Consider the following 22433-nt stretch of genomic DNA (forward strand, 5'->3'; position numbering starts at 1 on the left):
TTCATTTCATATAAAGTAGGCCACCCAGTTCGTCCTGTACAAGGAGTTATGGTCGTTTGAAGTTGACCCTAAAAATCTATTTTGATAGGCTGAAGTAAAACGAGTATAACTCCTTACTCAGACGTTGGATTTGGATGAAACCAATTGCATTGGAAAGAAGACTCAAAGATCTTTCTTTTTATAGGTCGCAATTCTCCCAGTTCATTATATTAAAAGAGTTATGATCATTCAAAGTTGACCCAAAAATTTGGCTGGCCTCAGTAGTTTGTGTACAGGAAATTTTCCTGCACATTTACTATTTCCAAATATCTCGGCCACCGTTTTATAGTTTCGAACGTGCTCGATTATATTCGAAACCTATCCGTTTTTGGAAATCTTTTTATCGTTGGAAAGCTTATTCAATAACCTTTGCATGGAACCATCGACGGACAAATTCCGGTATAAATAAAATAAAAAAATTAATTTCATATAAATAAGACCAATACGCGTATTTGAATATGCCAATATACGTACTTGAATACGGGGTGTTACATATAGTCTTAGTTAGGACTTGAAAAAGTCATCCTTAGTATAGGGCTTGGAAAAGTCAATATTGTTCTTTGCTTGGAAACGGTGGATCTTGAGGTGAGTCGATTACCTTGGCGGTCACCGTAAGAGTTTGGTTTTGATTATTACACTCATTAGGGGTTAATGTTGAAATATACTTGGTGCTTAATCTTATAATAATCTTGGTCTCACTATCTATCCTTTCATTATTTTGCAAATCCGTGTGTTTTTGTGTTGTCATCTTGTATCCCTTTATGTTGCTTGTTCTTCTCACGTTTTATGGACTCTTTTGACATCTTGGTGGACTGATTTGTATCAATAGTTATATATTGTGTTACTTCAATCAAGTTCGGACATTAAATTAAATGAGAAAATTGCTTGACTTTAACTTTAAACCGATGTGTAAATTTACAAACCTGAATCATCTAATATTTATTAATGACTTTTTTTTTTTTTAAATAAGCTATCAAGTTCATAGAAAAGAATGATGGATGGACTTAGTAGCCGTTTGACCATGAAAACTAAAATTTTCTGGAGTTGGAGTTGAAATTGGAGTTGGAGTTGTGTTTGACCATGTCTTTTTTGATTTTTTTTTTTACTTTTGAAAAACTTTTTTAAATATGATTTTATGTCCTAACTTTTACAAACTATAAAAATCACCCAACTAAAATTTACCTACTAATGAAAAAAGAATACAATTAGCCACTATTATAAAAATAATTACATATACATGACCATATTTAATAAATTTTAATTATGACATACATAATATTTACGTTAATAGCCATTTTCTCATATTTGAAAATTTTAAATATGGATGTTATATTAACAGATCACTGCTTCCTGTTTTTTAGGTAACAAATATTATCTTTCAAACAAATTTATTTTTTTAGAAATTTATTTAATTTATTTCCATCATTTTCGGTTCCTAAAAAATAGGAAATAATGAGTTGTTATTAAATTTTAGGGTGCCGCTAATTTATTTCTTTAATTTTCTTATACATAAAGATTTTACTGTGTGTGAATAAATTATTTTTATGTAAAACATGCTTTGCATATTTATGGTATATTATATCATATACCATAAATATATAAATGTGCTTAGTATGTTTCTTTATACTTTGTATTTTTATATATGTGTATATGGTATATACATGATATAAACTTCATATACAACATACTTTATATATTTATATTATAAATATGCTTAGTATATTTCTTAATACTTTGTATATTTATATATGTGTGTATATGGTATATATATGGTATAAACTTTATATATAACATACTTTGTATATTTCTATTATAAATATAATACTTTATATATTTATGAGTATAAATATAATAATTTATATATTTATGGGTATAAATATAAATTAGCAGTAAAATAATGTTTTAAATAAAGGAGAAAATTAAATAAGGGATAAAAATAACGATGAGAGAGAAAAAGAGATATATATTAATTAGGATAGCATTAAGTTTGAAATTATAATTATCTTATTTTTTAAAACTGCTATATACGTAATATTGAAAAAGTAATGTTATAAGGAGAGTTTTTATGTAAAAATTTAAAAGATTGGGTTTATATGTAATAATAATAAAAGTTGAAATTGGAGTTGGAAAATTGTGAAAACAACAAAAACCTGTTTTTCCTTTTCAGAAATTTTTTTTGGAATTATTTTCCGAATTTTCATGGCCAAACACCACAATTTCCAACTCCGGAAAAAAGCAAAAAATTTCCATGGCCAAACGAGCCCTTAATCATTTCAATAGTGTGACATGTTTAATGGCTAATATGAACCTTACCAACTAGTTACTTAGAGTTATCTTTATCTTTAAATAAATGAATCAAAATAATTTGTTACCGACCGACAAACAACATAATCAGCAGAATCAACTAATGCATACTTTAGAGTATTAGCCTACACAGACAGGTTGCAAAATTGTAAAATTTCAATTATAACACGTAAATTGAAACATAAGAAATATAAATTTGAAAGATAATTTAAGGTAAAAGACATTAAACTAATTTATTGAGATATTATACAACATTGCAAACATTATGAACTGAAGTGACACCGAAAGAAACCACAAAGGAGTCTTTGATAATTATAAAGAATTAACTTTAGATGTGTTTGAGATGAACGGCTGTGATTACTCACGATCACTGTGTATTCAGTGTGTTTTTGTTGACCCTAGATTCATGCAGAGGCATTCAAATACGACGTCGCAGCCTTACTCCATTGGACCCAACTCCATTCCCCCCCCCCCCTCTCGTATCTACTCATCAAAGAGATTTGACACAACTCTATTGAGAAAGAAGAGCTATTGAGAAACTCATCAAAGAGCAAAAATGATAGGTAAATTGCCCTAAAAAGATTTGATTTTTTCCCACAAATTTGAGCTTATTTGACCTCTTTTTCTTGATTTTGAGTTCCGTGTTTGAGCTGTGTTGCTTTATATTGAGCTTATTTGATCACGAATTACAGATCAAAATTGGATCTTTTTATTAAATCAGTACTGTTTAGGGCCAAATTTTCCATTTTTCACATATAAAATAGTAACAAAAATTTAATTCAATACTTAAGGCTGCATATTTTAGCGTGTGATAAACCTTGAGGGGTTGTTTGGTAGCTGTTTTGGATATGATTTATGGAGTTATTAAATCGTGCTAGTAATACCACATTTGGTTGCTGGCTAAGAGGTAGGTTATTTATGTATAAACTCGTGTTTCATTTGCAATTTAAAAATCTGCATAAATAATATACAGATTTGCGCATAACTAATCCTTGCATAACTCTAACCAACTACTAGATGAAAGTGTGCTAAGCATATGTTATACAGAATTTGAATATATTGGTGCATCTACAATTGAATTCATTGATTGCGATCAGTATATCCGTCTTATTGGAACTTTGAATTAGACTATGTGCAGGAACAAGAGATGGAAATAGAAGCATTGGAAGCAATTCTTATGGATGAATTCAAAGGTTCACAACTATTCTTTAGAGATTCAGTTTGTAGCTTGTTCTTGCTCTCTTTTGTCATATCTTATTGGATGACTTTACTGTGGTGGCTCTGTTAGAAATACACTCCAGCGAAAGTGGGCTAAACACTTCAAATCGATGCTTCCAAATTACTATTTCTCCTCAGGTACATAGTAATTTTGGTATCATTTACTATTTGGCTATTCAAAATTGATGATGTAACCAGCATAATAGTGCCTGGGACGGAATTATTCTTTTAGTTGAGCTTCTGTTTGGCCTTGTCTATTGTTGCGCTAGCGAAAAGTAACTTTGCATCTCATTGGTTCCTTCACCAGTGGTATTTATGCTGTTTTGATTACTATTTTCTTACTTCTTAGAACTTTGCTTTTTGTACAGGATGATGATGAAGAATTTTCACAATCATCAGGTTTTACTATTTGTCCCACAGTTATTTCCTTTTCCAATCCAGCTCTCTTTCTTACTTATTTTTCTTTAAGTATATGAGCTTCCGCTAACAATGATTGGTACCAAATTTCTGGTGCAGTCCGACTGGCTTTAATATTCTCACACACAAAAAAATATCCGGATGAACCTCCACTTTTGAATGTCTCAAGGTAATTTAAATTTGCACTAGGATTCGCCGTCCCAGAACCTGTAGTATTTTATTTATTTTCTTACATTGTTCTTCCAATGTAACTTGTGCTCTTTTGTTGCTTGTAACTTGAATTGGACTTTTACCCATAATTCAACATTTCATAAATGGCATGTCCTTTGTGTAGTTTCTTGCTAAGATGAATAACTGTAGGGGAGACCAAATAAATAAAGAACTCAAATTTTAATGTGATCCAGCAAGCTTTAATCCATAGGTGATTGATCCATTTTTCCGTGCTTCAAACAGTTTACTAGCTTCACTAATATTCTTAACAGCAGATCTGTTAGTAGAACTCATTTTTTGTGTCAACTTAACAGGAGGTGCCTAGTAGATATCTTAGTTTTGCTTTACTATTACAATAACAACATCTAAGAGGTCTCTCTTGTTTTTTTAGTTTAAAAGGAATTCATTCTGGAGATCTCAAAATCTTGAAAGAGAAGCTGGAACAAGAGGTAAGTTTCAATCCCTGATCATATGCAATATGCTCCTGAGTAAATATTGTTTCTTCTGCTAGTTAAAATGTGGCTGATTATTGTGGAAGTGTCTCTGACCCTACCCTGAAGGCTCCTAAAAGAAGCCTTATTTCCTCCATCTTTCGTGTCTTTAACATTTATCTACTGATGTGGAATAATTTATGGAATTAACCAGTGTTGTTCTTTTGTAATTTCGTGCACATGTTTTTTTGTGTCTTAGCTTGTTATATTAATGCTTGTGTTTGCAGGCTGGTGAGAATCTTGGCATGGCCATGATCTACACATTGGTCTCATCAGCTAAAGACTGGCTGTCTGAAAGATTTGCTCAACAGACAGGAGAGGAAGATGCTGAAGTGGATGAAGCCAAAAAAGAGGAAGTATGTTTCTTTTTTGTCCTTATTGAGTCGTTGCATGTGAAATGAGTTTCTGTCCTTATTGAGTTGTTGCATGTGAAATGAGCTTTCATTAACTGCAAACTCGAGTAGTCATAAATCAGAGATTTCTGTAATTTTGACGCATGAATCGTGAATTCCCTACAACTTCTAATGAGTAGACAAAACCAGTGTTATCAAAGCCGAAAAGTGCAAAAAATCTCTAAGGTGAATTGGGGCTTTAAGCGCAAAGTGAAAAAAAATGTGGGCTTTAATGAAGAAAGGTGCAAATTGGAGAAAAAAATTACAAATATGTATATGTAGTCTAAGACTAAGAATTATAATACACAATAACAAATGTATGTACAAAGAAATATGATAGATTGAATATCAATTATTTAGTGTTGCCTCTTAAGGATTACGCTCATTGGCAAGGAAAGTATGTCTTACGGCGTTGTGAATCGTGAATTCCCTACAACTTCTAATGAGTAGACAAAACCAGTGTTATCAAAGCCGAAAAGTGCAAAAAATCTCTAAGGTGAATTGGGGCTTTAAGCGCAAAGTGAAAAAAAATGTGGGCTTTAATGAAGAAAGGTGCAAATTGGAGAAAAAAATTACAAATATGTATATGTAGTCTAAGACTAAGAATTATAATACACAATAACAAATGTATGTACAAAGAAATATGATAGATTGAATATCAATTATTTAGTGTTGCCTCTTAAGGATTACGCTCATTGGCAAGGAAAGTATGTCTTACGGCGTTGATGATGACCTTGATGCGTTCGTGAAGCTAGGCAAAACGCTCAACATGTTTTGTGCCTCCCTTCACGGATTAAGTGTGCGCCTTCGATAATACTGGACAAGACCAGGTTGATTTAGTATGATTTTGATGACTTATCCACTCAATAATTAAGGGTAAAGAGGGTGGGGTTGGGAGTTGGTGGGGCATATAAAAGGAAGAAAAGGTGTGTTCTGTTCTGATGGTAATTGGAATCAGGCTCCAACATATATTCTTCTAATGTCACTTTATAAGATGAGCGAAAAATATACTTTATGTGTTGATTTAAGAGGGGGCAGCCAGGCCAAGATATTGGGATGTACTTGAAATCAACCCAAAGTTTGTCAACAATGCAAGCATAGTGACTTTTGCTAGTTTGAGCGGTAAGACAGTTGTATCTCTCTCTTAGTCAAGGTAGTCAGAGGTGACCAACACTTCAATTCTTCAATTTTGTTAGTTGCAGCTTCAGGAAACCTTGCAGATCTAGCTTGCATCTACATATTTATAAGCAATTCTGTGGCTCTTTTGAACTACCTACTGGAAAATCTTCATGTTACTTATTGTTTTGATGGGTTGGCTCTGAATCGTGACCGCTTAATTGTTATTGCTCATTTGACTTCAGGTAATTGTACCACACGGAGAAGCAGTTACCGTTGAAACGTTCTTGGCATGGAGAGAAAGATTTGAAGCTGAACTAGCTCTGGAAAAAGCCAAGTAAGTTTCTTGCATTTCATTCTCAACCAAATTTGTAGCACTGAAGTGGGTCTTCTTCATCCAATAAAACTAGAAGCACTATACTTTCTGAAATGACAGCGAGCTGCATACAGTAAAATCAAATCATCAACTCCAAATCTGTGAAAATATTGGATAACTTTTGGGGCTTGTTGTTGCCGGTGTGAAATGTTTGTTCTTTTTCTTATTTGTAGAGTTCAGGGGCATCTAAGCAGGTTTGTGTGTCAGACGTTAGGAATTATTGAATCGATGAGTATAAAGACAATGTGTTGATTATTGCCATATTATGTTACCTCTTAAACTCCTTTTCCTTCAAAATTTTTGCTTTAGAAGCTTGTGGCTGGCCAACTAAGTTTCTGCATTTCCTTTTCTCCAAATTTGGCTATTTTGTTCCTGATGTGCAAATCATATATCAATGTTCAGGTTAATGCCAGATTCAGCACTTTCTGTGTCGAAGGAAAAGAAACTGACAGGGAGGCAATGGTTTGAAAGTGGAAGAGCCAGTGGGGTAATTTATTCTATTGCATGTTGCTGTTTCTAAATTAATTAGGAAATCATGCTATTTTAATCTCATTGATGCTTGCGTTGCTGAATTGAAATTTATAGTGGCCATCAAAATGATTTGTGTTAAAGAGGACACCGAGCTGTAGTTCCAAATTTGCAGATACTGACCGGAGCTCCATAAGACTATCCCTTTTTGGGTAGTCTGTCTCACTTTTTTGTATATAAAAAATGTGAAGGCAATGTTATATCAAGACAAAGGTCCAATTCTTCTTTGCTAAAATATACTGACATTAGTCTAAGGCCTGATAACGAAGTAATACTGATGTTTTTCTGCATTCAGCAGGATTGAAAAGTAAAATGCAAGCAATAAATACTCTCTGGCCTGATTTTTATGAGATACTTTAAATATGATCTCAGTATTTTCCCTATTATCTTTTACTTTAATGTTGTCAGAATTTTGGTGTTAGTAAGACGAGGATTACGGGGCTCAGAGAAAAGATTCGTGTGTGATAAGAGTGCCTCTCTGTGCCCTGTTCCTTTTCCTTGTGATTACTCTAGCTGCTAGTAATGTTCCCTGGCCATACCTTAATTCGACCGGTTAGAATAGTACAACTGCATCAACTGTATTTGGCGAATGATTGTTAGTTATGATTGTTTGCTGTATGTAGTAGTAGCTCAATTTATTTGGAAGTGAGGTGCTATTACTGCATAAGCTGTTGTGTTCATGATATGGCTATGTGTGGCTGTTGCTTAATAGTGGTGGCTTTTTCTTTTTGGTCAACAGAAAGCTGCCACAGCTATTGCTGAAGAATCTGATGAAGATGTGGATGATATTGATTTTGATGATGATGATTTTGAAGGTTAATTTTCTTGTTCTCGTTCTTGTTTGTGTTTTACTTCTGTTTATTTGTTTGTTGATCAAAATGACATGATTATTTTTCTCTTCAATTCTTTTGGGTGTGGACAGATGATGAAGAAGAAGATATGCTTGAGCACTATTTGGCTGAGAAAACAGGTTCAGCATCTCATTCTTGAAGAAGAGCCAGTTAAGACAACTTGTGTTTTATGTTGGAGGCGGAAGTATTATTTCGCTCATTTGTCAATTGTTGTAACGAGGTATTGCAGGTTATACGTGTGTCAGTTTTGTCCCTTGATCAGACAGCATGAGTGCTGAACATAAGTTTTGTAAGAAATTAATTCACCTTTTGATCGGTAAAAGATTTGATGATGCTTGTGCATTTTCAATTTAGTCCTGTTGTTATCTTCACTTCTCTGAAGTACTTCCGTCTGGGTCTCCACTCCTTCAATTGAAATATTTGGTGTTGTTTTTTAAGTGATTTGGTACACCAACACTCTTATTTGAGATTCTCAAATGATACCATAGGGATTTGCATTTACTGTGAATGATATCGTGGGAGGTTGCAAATATGCACGGATCAATTAAGATATGCATCAAGTTGGTCCGGATACTTTCAATATTGAGAAAACGCGATATGTAAGGCCAAAGCATTAACTTCATACTACAAATGCATATATATTAAATCATTTTACTTCCTTTAGGAAAAATCCTTTTGCCCATAAAAAGGTGGCCATAATGGCTCAAATTTGATAATAAAGTCTATTCACATTGTAAACACGTTTACATTTTTACATTCTTACCCTTTTCTCCCAAATTTATATTTTCTTTCTTCATTTATTTTTCTAACTATTTTCAACACATGGGGATTGAACATCTGACTTGTTTACTTATTTGTTTGTTGACTTTGCTTTTCAAAATAATATTTATTCAAACAAAAAAGAAAAACGTCAAGTTATTTCATTTATTTGAATAATTTTTTTTATTTAAAATAATATTAAACTTAAAAATAATTTTAAAATTGCTGGATATTTTTAGAATGATATATAAATGACTGAATAATAATTTAAAAATAATTATAAACAATTTTATTTGTCTTTGTTGGACAGTTATTCCATTTGACCACATTTTTAAAATGAGAATTTAGAATATAAAATAATTAAAAAAATTAGAAAAGTAATTTTTTTTCAAGTTTATTGACATTCTAGTTTTATAATTTATCAACAGAAAAATAAAATTACTTAAAATTATGTAATTAGACAAGACAAATTATTAAAATTATGTAATTAGACAAGATAAATTATTAAAATTTTAAATGATACAAATTCACTTCAAGAATTTATTTCTCTGAGTTTTTAGCTATTTAAAGTTTTGTTGTGTATTTTTTTCAAAATTTTTAATCTAAAGGATCGAGAATGTAGTAAATTCAACAATGTCAAGACTGCTGCTTCAATTAAATTAAAAGAGATATCAATAGAACATGCCTACTAAAAAATTTCATATTTTTCTATAGGTAATTGTTTTTATTCTTGTAATATAGAACTTAATACATTTACTTTGATTCAATAATTTGCTAATCATTATATATATTTGCCATTAATATAACTTCTAATAAGTAATTTTACCAATTATTGAGTTTAAATAAATTTTAAAACGTATTTATATAATTATTTAAATATAATTTGAAAATATTTTCAATGACAATTAAAACTCAAAATAGTTTAGACAGGATAGATATCGATTCAGTATAAAATTATAAAATGCATATAGTTCATATATGTCGACTCCAGTTAACATTAACTTAGGAGAGTCACACATTGATGTTACAGTATTGAACCCATATGTTACATCAATTTGAAAAATTATGAATCATTACTTATGATTGTTATTATATATAACCTCTATTTAAATAATTTTATCAAATATTATATTTAAATAGATTGAAAATAGTTTTTAAAATTTAATGTGTAAACAATTCAATAACAACAGACAAAATTCAAAACATGTTAAACATTAACAAACTATAAAAATCATAAAATTATATATAGTTCATTTGTGTCGATCCTAGTTAACAGCAACAAAAGAGAGTCCAACGTTAATGTGGTAGACTTATATTCCTATGTCACGTCGATTTGATCCTGTAAATCGTTATTTAATATGACCTATAATTAAGTAATTATATTAATTAATATATTTATACAAATTTAAATTGCATATTTAAATTATTTTTAATTTAATTTGAAAATATTTCAATAACAACAATAAAAACTCAAAATATTTTAGACATGATAAATATTGACACATTATAGTAAACAATAAAAACATATAATCTGTAAATGCTAACCCTAGTCAACATCAATCTAAGAGAGATATATGATGTTGTAACAAGTTGTCTACTCCGATTTAATAACTTGTGAATCGTTACTTACGCTGTTATTAATATGATCTTTAATTAAGTATTTTATTAATTGTTATTAATAGATTTAGATAAATTTTTTTTTAAAATGATAATATTTCAGTCGTCAATTCAAAAGACTTTAGAAATAATAGACATCGACACATTAAACATAATTGATATAAACGTTTATAATTTTCAATCAAACGTATTTAGAAACATACTGTGAAAATTGAAACGTATTTTCAAACCGATTTAAACATAATTTTTTACTAATTCTAATTCTCGAGTAAAAATTTTTCTCTAATTCTAATTCTTTACTAAAATATTTTTCCTCCACACTTAAATTATTTTTTCAGTAAAACGTATTTTCAGTATTTAGAAACATACAGTGATAAATACGTTTAGAATTTGCCAATTTCACACAGACTCATTATTTGTTAATTTAAGTATAATTTTATAATTCTAAAACATAATCATTATTTTTAGATCCTTTTTCAAATACATTTACTTAGATTGACATTCTTAATTTCAGTTAGTATAATTTTACACCTTTTCAAGTTAAAAAAATAATAATTAGATAAAGATCTCAATATTTCAGCATGATCTCAGCCAATGCTTATTCTTTCATAGTAAGAATTTTTGTTGTGACAGTAAAAGACAATCAGTACTTAAATTTGAACATAACATCCTTGACTCTAGCTACGACTGTTCAGAATCGAATCAAAATCAATAATCTGTAATGACATTTTGGTTAGTGAACTAGTGGTTCGACTTATCGGATTATCAAGTGTAAAGTATGTGTGATTTGTTGTTATCGCAATATTTTATAAATTATGTATGTATATAAATTTTATTTAAGCGTAATAATAAAAAAAAATATTAGAGATCATTTAGTAACAAATATAAGTAATAATTCACAATTTATCAAATTGTCGTAATATAGGGGTGAAAGAGTTATATGATTAACACTTATATCTCTCGACAGATGTGAACTATATGAATAATTTCTATAAATATCAACGTTTATCAGGTTTAAGGTATGTTGAGTTGTCATCATTGCGATATCTTACAAATTATGCTTGAGAATTATTTAAATATATATTTTAATTTTATTTAACCATATACTTAAAAAAAATAAAGAATTAGAGATCATTTTAGTAACAAGGAGAGAAAGTCGGAGAAGAACATGAGAAAAAAAATAGACCGTAAATGGAGTGTTTGAGTTATAGTAAAAAATATGTACGTTTTTTAAAAAAAATATATATTTTAATGGTATAAGACTATTGATATTCTTGCCTAAGAATTTGTGTTGCAATTAAATTGCAATATAGGGAGTATACATATTTTAATGCTTAATTACCTTGACTTTAGAAAAACAAAAAAAGATTTTAAAAGGCTGTTATAAACTTTTTAATATTATGGGCAAAGTTTTATGGCCATTTAGCATCGTCTTTACTTTATTGTTTTTAGTACAGATACTTGAGTTACAGGCTATGAATGAATACAAAACTTTAAGTAGATTTCCCTACGTAAACTTTCTTCTTTGGATGGCTTGGATCCAGGTTGATTGATTCGAATTTTGAGGTCATGTTCCCTTATGCCTCATTTTTTGGAATACTTGGTTTGAAAAAATAGGACTTCTTTTTTGGTTCATCTCCATATCTGTAGTTCATAGATACAGAAGATGCAAGTTTCATGAGACTTTTTTGAGCCTGCTGTAAGACCGTAGTTGTCTTTACTTTAGCAATATAGAAGCCAATAGCATCTAAATACCACCCACTTCTTCCCTTAAAGCCTACAATCTGGCCACCTTCCATTGGCATTGAAAATGGTGTTCCTTCTTCAACTCCAAATGGTCCAAATTTTCTTTTGTTGCTGCAAAAAGTGAGGGATCTTATCACAGGAGTGCCACCATACACCACCGGGGAATAGTAGCCGCTCACGCTCGTTAGGTATTCTTCTGGAAATTGCAGCTTAATCTGGAATACAGATTCACTTATAGGCGTCAAGATACGTAGTAATAACAAGATTTGTATCAATTTTTAGGGTTGAGTTGCACTCGAGACAATTTTGAGGGTTGAGTTACACTCGAGAGTCAAGACTCACTTCTTTGGTATCAAAGTTAGACTCAATCCTATTGTTGGTTAGTCGACAGACTTAAGTGTCGCGCATTAATATAGTGATCAGATTATCGTTTCATGTATAGTCTTGGGCAATCTCCTAATGTCCATTTTCATTTTTATATTTAAAAAAAGTGCTAAATTAATTGGTGACTGACATAATGCTATAGTGAGTGAAGCTACACTAGTATTCTAAATTTCTTTGTTATATTAGCAGTGTATGTACTAAAATGCGTCACCTGTGCTGTTTTACTGCCTCCAACTCCTCCATGCTTCGCTGCTCGATAAGGCTGGCCATTTTGGTCATAGACCACAATGATGGAGTCTATACAAAGAGAATAGACAAGTGTAATTTCTCTCACTCCATTGAAACTGCCATCATCCCATGGGCTTCCACCATGACCACCCCATGAACCAACGACGATCCTCTTCTTTATCTCGCTTCCCTGGTCCCTCGGCTTCTTTATTTCGCTTCCTTGGTCCCTCTACACACATTTTATATTAGTTCATCCATCTTATCATAACATAGCCCAAACAAATGAATCTAGCATACATTTAGAGACGGATCAAAAATTTAAATTTGAAAACTTACCCTGTCCATCCCCGTCAATGCTAAGATGATGCCAAAAACTGATCAACTTGATTTCAAGAAAGGACCGATTTTATATAGCGGCAGACGCCAAGACATTTTTGTAGTGTTTATATAGTGGGAGAAGCCATTGTTGTAGCAGGAAGTATCTGATTCCCAGTTTTACCATTCTTCAGAACCTACCTTTACATCTTTTCTATAGGCAGTAGTGGAGACGGTGCAAATCTTATCATGGTTGAAATTTTTGGTGAGAATCAGATGCCTATGTCAAAGGCAACAGAGACAGAGATGGCATCTGTAGCGCGATACCACACGACTGCATGAGCAGCAGTGTCTACTCCAATAATCACTAAATGAACCTTTTTAATCAGTAAAAGAAAGATTCCTTTACCTAAAACCACCACCAAGAGGAGGCTGAAATATGCAGAGAGAATTTAAAATTTATGAGACAGTACTAAACTTCCTCTGTTTAGGTGCTGTTAATATCTACTTACCATATTGTCTAGATAACATGCAAAACCAACAATCAGGAAATGGAGTTGACGAATTATTTAGATACTCCCATGAAAAGAACGTTCTTCATTTTGACCATGCTCAGTTTGGGACAGATAAGGGGCGGGATCAACCAAAATCCGATGAAATCATCTGATAGTAAAATAATCTAAAAACGCAAATTAGTCCAAATTGATGACTTGATAAATACAGCTGATGAATACATGTCCTATATATTACTCGTCTGTATCCGTTAGCTCTGTATCCTTGTGCACCAGAAACTCTCTTGTTATCCCCAAGTCTTCCAGCAGAGGCAAATCCTCGTTCCATAGTAATTCCAAGCTTATACTAGGATTCTCCGCACAAGAAGCATTTGGATACTCAGACATTTTAATGGCTTCTAAATAATGCCGCCAGCATTTCTTTGAGTAAAATTTACAACAGCTAGGAGTCTTCTCTTTGTTCAATCTCCTCTCCTGTATGAACTGTACTCCACAAAAAATAACAATGAGTCCTATTCACCATAGTGAGAGAAAAGGCATTGAACTAGAAAATGACTTAAGGATCCAATTAAGATGGAGGTAATCTTACCGCGAGGAGGTCGCTTGTGAGAGATGTCTTTAAGGTAAGATTTTTTGGGTAAAAATCTCGCAAGTGGCCATTGAGAAGATTTTCCAGCATTCTTGCTGATTTAGTCAATTGTATCTTGTATACTCCGGAATGAGGAAGACGAAGTCCTCTCAATTCATCATAGATATGCACATCCTATAAATGACACAGGAATAAATAAACAAATATTAGAACATATGAGAAAGACATATACAATCATCATTGATAACAAGTTTGACGAGTTTGAAACCTGTTTGGAGGCAAGAAACAACTTGAAACCTTTGCCATCAAACCCTTCAATGAATTTCTGCACAAACTTCTGTTTTTGGGATTTCAATTGAAGCTTCACTTCTTGCAGCCGTGAAACATTCATGGAAGAAAAAGGGAGCTCAGCCCCAGTATATTCAAATGAAAGTAGATTTGATGCATCAATATTGGCTTCCTTTAGTTTGTGGCACCTTACCAAAGAGAGTTTCTTCAGCTTGTCACTCAATATTGTAATTCTCTGCAACGTCTGACATTCCAACAGGAACAAATTTTCAAGTAAGGGGAAGTGGGAGATATGCTCCTGAAAGGTTTTATCCGACATATGTGCATGCCTCAAAGTCAAATTCTTAAGATTTCTGCACCCTGCTAACATTAATTTGCACTTTGAAGATTTCTTCCCATGGAACAAAAACGTCTCAAGATTGGGTGCCTCAAGTTTGATTGACCTGAGGCTCGATCGCTCATATACTTCAAACTTATTTAGTTTAGGCAGAGATGAAATATGCACGAATTTCAAACCATAGCAATTGATCAGTCGCATATCCTCGATCAAAGGGCATCCATGGACAAACTTATGGACTATATTCTCATTGATACACATTGCTTTCATGGATAACTCCCGCAGGTTTTGGAGCTTTATGGCAGCAGAATCACCCACTCCACATCCATAGAGCTTCAATGAAGTAATTGTCCTGGACGCAAAGACAGCCTGAGGCAGAACGTAAAATTTGCCACTCATTTTTGCATGGATATCAAGCTCATTAACATTCTTGTCAGTAGCAATACTTATCCAGCGATCCATAAGGGGAATGAAAAGATCAACACAAAAGAAGACATGCAGCCTGAATTTTTGTATACTTGGCAACTGGTCAATTCTGGTTGTTAAGGTATTCTCGACAAACAGAATGAACTTTTGTATTAGTGGCATCTCTGGACCCCCCAGGGATTCCCTAAACACCTGTTTGTAAATTATGCTCTGTTTATCCAAAGGTAAAGGTTGGATATGATCCCATTTATCTGCACCATTTAGACATAGGAAGCGCCTCTGATCAAAATCAAAGGATGTGAAAGATTGCCAAATGATGTTCCACTTCTTAGATAAAATGCTAGTTCTTGCTAAATCTGTTGGCCAGCGGAGAAGACAAAGGATGTGATGTAAAATGTGTTCAGGCAACTCAGAGATCCTGTCCACATTAACTGCTCTTTCGTCTGTGTTGGTGACCTCCATCAACTTGCCCTTTTTTCTATTTACCTTTCTCTGTGTCCTGCCTTTTTGTTTCCTTTTCTTCATTAGCGTCCCGTCTTCGCAAAATCTAGAGCCCCTTGGTTTGGCAAACAACAAGTGTAGAGCTTTAGACTTCATACTGTTACCAAAAATCTTGTTCAGATCAAGAAGGAAACTCCATTTTGCTAAAAACTAAATAAGTGAACTCCATTTCTCATCACAGGAGGACAATTAGAAGACTAAATTTGTAGTTTTAGTGCACAAAGACAAAACTAAAACCCCAAAGAGACCCAAACAAAAGCAAAACAATCTGAAATCAGTAGAAGAAAGATAATAATAAATTTTTAACATGTACCAACAGGCTATTAAAACAAAAAAAGCGAAATGATTTTACTAATATTTGTGCCAAAACAACGTGATACAATTCAAAGTAACCTATAAGCATAACCATATAAATCAGCTTGAAATCCTAAATGCCAAATTGATTAACAATTTGATCAACCCTTTGTCAAAATCTAGAGACCCTTGGTCTGGCAAACAATAAGAGTAGAGTTTTAGACATCACACTGTTGCCAAAAAGTCTTGTTCAGATTCGAGAAAGAGAATTCCATTTTACTAAAGCTTCCAATTCTCATCACGTGAGAACAATGAGAAGACTAAATCTATAGTTTTAGGGTATGCTGACGAAACTAATAACCAAAAGAGACCCACAAGAAGCACCCAATGCCCAACGGTGTAGCCTAGTGGTCAATGAAGTCGGTTGAGCACCAATTCAGTCCTAGGTTCAAATCGACAAAACGCTAGATTATTTTCCCATATGTTCTAGCCTTTGTGGTAGAGATTCGAGTCTTCAATTAATTAAAAGTGACAAGTGGATCCCACAATAATATTAAGTTAAAAAGGTAAAGTGGCTCAAACAACTGGAGAGCATTGTACAACAATTGCATTAGTTCTCTCACCAACTATTCAATTGTCCAACAACTTCGCACAATTGTCAAACAACTTTGAAAGTTGTTGGAACAACTTCTATTGTTGTTGGAAACTGAAAAAAAATCTGTCACTCTTACCTAATTTTTAAAACTTGAAAATTAGGCATGACATGGAGTTGCTTCAGAGGACATGACCCTAGATAGGAAGGTGTGGAGGTCGCAGATTAGGGTAGAAGGCTAGTGTGAGTATGTAGGTTGTGGCTAGGTGTTAGGAGAGTTCGGGTGTGGTGGGTGTCTTAGGTCTGTGAGTGTATGATACTACTACAGGAGTATCCGTTTTTCTTTTCATATTTCGTTTTGTTCGTGTTTCTCTTATTTCCTATTTCTCTGATATAAATTGTTATTATTTCTTATCTCCTATTTCTGTTATGTTATTCATTCTGTTTCATGTTTCATTACAACCTTGGTATACTATTCTCTATCTTGAGCCGGGGGTCTATCGGAAACAGCCTCTCTACTTCCTCTGCGTTAGCGGTATGGACTGCGTACATTTTACGCTCCCCAGACACCACTTTGTGGGAATACACTGGGTTTGTTGTTGTTGTGGTCGTTGAAGGACCTTACTTAGTTCACAAACCTATTTGTCACTTTTAATTGCATATCCCGAGGTGACAGGTATCACATAGAATTAGTTTAAAGTGCGCACAAGTTGGCCCAAACAACGCAATTATAATATATTTTTTAAAAAAATAAAAAGACCCAAAATGAAACTAATAGGTTTAGGGTATAAAAACGAAACTAAAAACCGAAAAGGAGTACCCAAGGGTGTAGTAGCCTCGTGGTCATCTCAGGTTCAAATACAGCAGAAACAAAACGCTAGATGATTTTGCCATATGTTCTACCATCTCAGTGGTAGGTTGACACGTATCCCAAATAATTAAACTAAAGGTGCATGCAAACTGACCCAGATATCACGATCAATACGAGTAGTAATTCAAAAAAAAAAAAAAAAAAAAAGGAAAACGAAGCAAGCCGAAATCACTAGAAGAAAAAATAAGTACAAACTACAAAGATTAATCAAGTTTTTAATCTAAAAGAGTTTACCAAAATTTGTGCCAAAATAACGTATACGTAATCTAAGGAAAAAGGGAAATTACCTCGCTGCAGATACTTGGAATTTGGGAAGAGGGACTTTGTTTATTGGAAAAGCTTTGGACGATCAAGGTATTTATATGGAGTTCTTCCAGGCCGGGTTTCCCGAATCTATATATTTCTATTTGGGCTTTTGGATTTTGTGGAAGGGCCCAAACACAGTTTCTAGGGCAGGGAGCAGATTTACGGGCCGCCATGTAGATTTTGGGAAAATTACATAACACCATAATTTATTTTTACTAATTAATTATTTATTTTTTAAAAAAAATAATCGAATACATTCACAAATACATAATTTTAATTATGTATCTCTCTTTGATTTAGTTAATATATTATGTTGTCTCGATCAAATAGTTTTAGAAATAAATGTGTATCTCAACTTTAAAATTATGTATCTGGATACTTATTATGTATCCAAGAAGAAATGGAGTAATTATCTATTATATTATTAAGTTCAAATATGTATCTCGACTTCAAAATTATATATCCGGATGCTAATTATGTATCAAAATTACAAAATAAGGAATTATTTATAATTTAACAAAGAGTAGGAATAAAGAGTAATTAGGAATAAACTTGTTGGGATTTGTGTACGTTTTACCAGATTTTGTCTCTATTATTAAAACTAGTGTACGTACCCGCGCGATGCGTGAATAATATTAAAATAATATTTTTAATATTTTATGTTGTAGTGTTTGTTCAAACATGTAAAATTCTATTATCTTAAAAAAAAAAATCAACCATGATATTATTTCTCAATGAAATATAAAAATACAATATTTTTTTCTCTACCCTCACCCACCTCCCACCACCACCACCCCTCCTCAATTTTTATTTTTTTTTTGACAAAAAAAAACCCTCCTCAATTTGATATTTTTCTTTATTATATTATTCACAATTTAAAGGTATTATATTTTTATCTTTTTCTTCAATATTTATAAATATTTTTAAAAATTAAATGTATATTTATCATTATTATTATCAATAATTTTTATCTTTTCCTAATATGTAAATAAAATATATTTAAATATATCTTATAACATTTAAATTTTAAAAGAAATAAGTTTGAAATGTACTATGTATTATTGTTTCTACCACTAATACTGATTATATAGATATTAAAGAGATATTAAGAAAATAGAACTCTACTTCAATTTAAATTTCATTTAAATTCAAATTCAAATCCAAATATAATATGTATTTGTTAAAAGAAGATCAATTTATTATTCTTCCTTATCCATAATTTTTCAAATAAAATACATATTTATCTTATTATAATATATATATCTGAATTAAGAGAAAATTTGAAATCAATAAGATTAATTCACATATTATTTTGTTTTTAAAAAAAGTTCCCACTTATTTTTTCTTCTATCACTATAACTATGTTCTACCCATTACTACAGTTTATTATTATTATTATTATTATTATTATTATTATTATTATTACTTTATTATTATTATTATTATTATTTAGTACTACTACTACAACGCTTGTTTAAAAAAATAACTAAATGTACTACTACGTACTAACTGTGTACTACTATTATTAATATTAGTTATATTAATATTTTTATATATTTTTTTAATATTTATAAATATTTTTAAAAAATTAAATGCATATTTATCATTATTATTATTATCATCAATAATTTTTATCTTTCTCTAATATGTAAATAAATTATATTTAAATATATTTTATAACATTTAAATTTTATAAGAGATAAGTTTGAAATAGTATATATATATTAGAACTATTTAATTATTAGTTTCTATTTTTAAGATAATGAAAATATTTGTTGTAAAAGGATAATTTATTCAAATTCAAATACTTAATTTCTCAATTCAAAATTTATCATAATATTTTTAATTTTGTCTTAATTTTTTTTTTAATATTATCTTAAAAATTGTCACGTGGCTATTTTAGTAGCTTGACACATGGCATCTTGTCTTGCTTATGTTTTGCTTTTATTATTACTACTAGTATAGGTACCCGCGCGATGCGCGGATTTAAAAAAAAAATATTAAGAAAATATTAGCTTGTTCACTCTGAAACTAGAAAATTAACCAACTTTTATTATATGACATTAACATACTTCAATAGTCAATAAAATATTTAAATAATTATCACTAATGAAATTACTGGATATTTAATAACTAATCACAATTTTAATCATTTTAGGTCGATATAAAAAGAGTAATATTAGTAATTTGTTAATCATTTCGTTGACTGGTTTTTAAAATTTATAAAATATGACATATTAAATAATTATTAATTTTATTGTTGAATTTTTATCTTTATATTTTTAATCAATTAAAACATGTCGTTATATTCTTATTTTTAATTTCAAATTTCAATTTTTTGTAGACTAACAATTCACTCCTCAACCCACCCCCACCCTGACCCCAATTTATTTTTAGACCTTTTATTTTTTTTAAAAAAAAATCTGTCCCACCCCAAATGCCACCTACCCCTCCCCCCAACACCCCCCCTCCCCCGCTCCGACCACCATAATCTCCTACCCTCGCCTCCCCATTATCAATATTTATCTCTCTGTCTCTATCTTTTTAATATTTCGTCATAACACTTTGAGCATGTTAAATCAAAAGAAAAAGTTTAACTATTCATTTTATATTTATGAGTTATTTGTATACATTATATATAGAAACTTTAAATTCCTTAGGTACATCTCTAACAAAAGATAAATGTAATACTCCTTTCATTTCAGAATAATTAAATTATTGAGGTATTTTTTGGTGTTCAAAATAAGTGAATTTTTCAAAGCCCAAAAGAATTGTTGGAACTTTTTCCATATTTATCCTTTCATTTGATGAAGCTCTTAAGTACTTCACATTTACTAGGAGAATAGGTTATATAGGTTAAGAATTAAAGGATAAAAGTGGAAAGTAGTCCACAAATTATGCTCTTCAACATTTTTCTTAATTAGAGGGTATGTCATATCCCAACAATTCAATAATTTTAGAATGGAGCGAGTACTAATTATTAATAATAAAAATAACATAAAAATTTTGAACTTATAACATAAATAATCATGATATGTTTCAAATACATGGCGTATTTATCACCTTTTCAATTCACTAAATTTCAGCAGTTTTTACAGGACAAATCTTACTGGGATCTTTTAAAAGTAATATCTTACCTCCATATAAAATCTTTAAATCTGTATTTTGAATGAATTCAACACATTGCTCTCTTGCAAATTTCATAGCCTTATGCCTACATATTTAAATTCAAATTCACACACACATATATAAAGATAAAATTCTAATTTGTCTTTTTCTTTGATATTTTCATTCTTTCTTTTTCATTAAAGGAATTTTTTTAAAAGAAAACGAATTTATGCTAATTTAAGTTTAATTTTGAATTTCAATAACGTATCTATAAGAAAATAGTTTTGAAAAAAAAGAAGACAATTTATATATTTAAAAATATAGAATCCTAAGATACTTGAGGGTTTGGGCCACAGGTGACAAAAGAGTTTTAAAATGAGGTGTAGGTGACACAAGTCTTAATAATTGAGTGGGGGTGACAATTACTTAATTATGGTTTAAGAAAGTTTTGGAAATTTTAAAATAACCCACAAGTTTTTAAATTTACACTTTGATCCAATGTTAGTTAATATATAACGGGGAACCAAGGAAAAAAAAAACGTCTTTTTCTCTCTCCTCATCCGTTGTTATTTTATCTCTCTTCACGATATTTGTTGTTCATTGTTGTTGTTGTTTTATTCATCATCTTATACTTCATTATCATCTTCATATTCTTCTTGTTGACCATTGTTGTTGTTGTTGTTGTTACCCCAATAGCTGCTCTTTGACCAAATTCTTATGTCAAATTTTCTTTGGTAAATCACTTTCAACTTTGGAATTTACCCGAGAGGAGACTTTGGTAAGTCAGATTATACTTTTTAGTTGAATCTAGGTAACTGCTAGTGTGTTGTTTTTTCAACAATAGCTTGCACGTGAACATGAATGCAATACAAGAGCAATCAGTTTAAACAGATCCATTATCTGCGGCAATAATTAAATGTTCTGTTGTAACAGTAAACTCATGTTGGACGATGGATTCATGTTTAAGGGTTTTAGGTACCCGTAATACGAATCGAATATATGGGTATTCTGTTGCACCAAATTAGTAATCTGTTTCGACAGATAAATAATTTGTTTCATTAGATTACTAATATGTTTCAAACAACAAAATTCAAATACAGCTCCTATCACACACAAAACCTAACAGATAACTCATATGTTCTTGCTATTCATACTGGAATTAAATTATTCCTTACTTGTAGACATGTCATTCGTTAAGAAATAGAAATAGACAACACGAAAATTAAATAAGAAATAAAAAGTCAAGTGCATCAAACATGATTTTTTATAAAACAAACAAAAGAATACATAGATAACAGAAAAAAAAAAGCTTAATTAAAATTATCATCATTATTAACATCATTATTATTTGTATGGCCAGCCGACCAATCTTCAAAGGGCAGCAGCAACGCCCTCCGCAGCCTGCGGATCTCCCGCATCATCCTTTCTCTGACGACGGCTAACTCCCAATGCAGGTCATGAACCTCCTTCTGCAGTTCCCTCATGGTGTCTCGTAAAATAGCGAAATCCCACACAGGATCATCCATATCTAAAAAACGCATAAGTTGATAAAACACACATGTAAACACAGAAGTAAAGAAAAGAAAGAATTCGAATGTAATGTAATACAACATATATT

The 22433-nt window shown here is 31.3% G+C and overlaps 3 protein-coding genes across 6 annotated transcripts; 1 reads left to right on the forward strand and 2 right to left on the reverse strand.

Moving 5' to 3' along the window:
• The first annotated feature begins 2752 nt into the window (after window positions 1-2752).
• Window positions 2753-8295, forward strand: LOC107861763 (RWD domain-containing protein 1). Of its 2 annotated transcripts, none has more exons than XM_016707131.2 (11): window positions 2753-2906; window positions 3471-3536; window positions 3632-3699; window positions 3930-3960; window positions 4078-4147; window positions 4580-4637; window positions 4907-5035; window positions 6433-6524; window positions 6966-7050; window positions 7831-7906; window positions 8014-8295. In XM_016707131.2, exons 1-11 carry the CDS (start codon window positions 2900-2902, stop codon window positions 8079-8081), a joined length of 750 nt encoding a protein of 249 aa, XP_016562617.1. In that variant the 5' UTR covers window positions 2753-2899; the 3' UTR covers window positions 8082-8295. The 2 variants fall into 2 exon arrangements, with proteins under 2 accessions (XP_016562617.1, XP_016562615.1); XM_016707129.2 differs by having other exon boundaries at window positions 2882-3250.
• A 3391-nt stretch (window positions 8296-11686) lies between these two features.
• On the reverse strand, window positions 11687-13180 carry LOC107861765 (jacalin-related lectin 19). Its single transcript, XM_016707135.2, has 3 exons — window positions 13013-13180; window positions 12660-12905; window positions 11687-12279 (listed from the first exon to the last, which is right to left on the reverse strand). Exons 1-3 carry the CDS (start codon window positions 13019-13021, stop codon window positions 11896-11898), a joined length of 639 nt encoding a protein of 212 aa, XP_016562621.1. The 5' UTR covers window positions 13022-13180; the 3' UTR covers window positions 11687-11895.
• Window positions 13181-13565: 385 nt separating this feature from the next.
• LOC107861764 (putative F-box/LRR-repeat protein At5g02700) lies at window positions 13566-17794 on the reverse strand. 3 transcript variants are annotated; one of them, XM_016707133.2, is made up of 4 exons: window positions 17689-17794; window positions 14361-15699; window positions 14093-14266; window positions 13566-13986 (listed from the first exon to the last, which is right to left on the reverse strand). In XM_016707133.2, the coding sequence occupies exons 2-4, from the start codon at window positions 15666-15668 to the stop codon at window positions 13738-13740; spliced, it is 1731 nt and encodes a 576-aa protein (XP_016562619.2). In that variant the 5' UTR covers window positions 15669-15699; window positions 17689-17794; the 3' UTR covers window positions 13566-13737. The 3 variants fall into 3 exon arrangements, with proteins under 3 accessions (XP_016562619.2, XP_016562620.2, XP_016562618.2); XM_016707134.2 differs by having other exon boundaries at window positions 14361-15690; window positions 17689-17742; XM_016707132.2 differs by having other exon boundaries at window positions 14361-15741; window positions 17689-17736.
• Between the last annotated feature and the right edge of the window lie 4639 nt (window positions 17795-22433).

This window comes from Capsicum annuum, chromosome 3 (assembly GCF_002878395.1).
Source record: "Capsicum annuum cultivar UCD-10X-F1 chromosome 3, UCD10Xv1.1, whole genome shotgun sequence".
In the NCBI taxonomy this organism is placed as follows: Eukaryota; Viridiplantae; Streptophyta; class Magnoliopsida; order Solanales; family Solanaceae; genus Capsicum; species Capsicum annuum.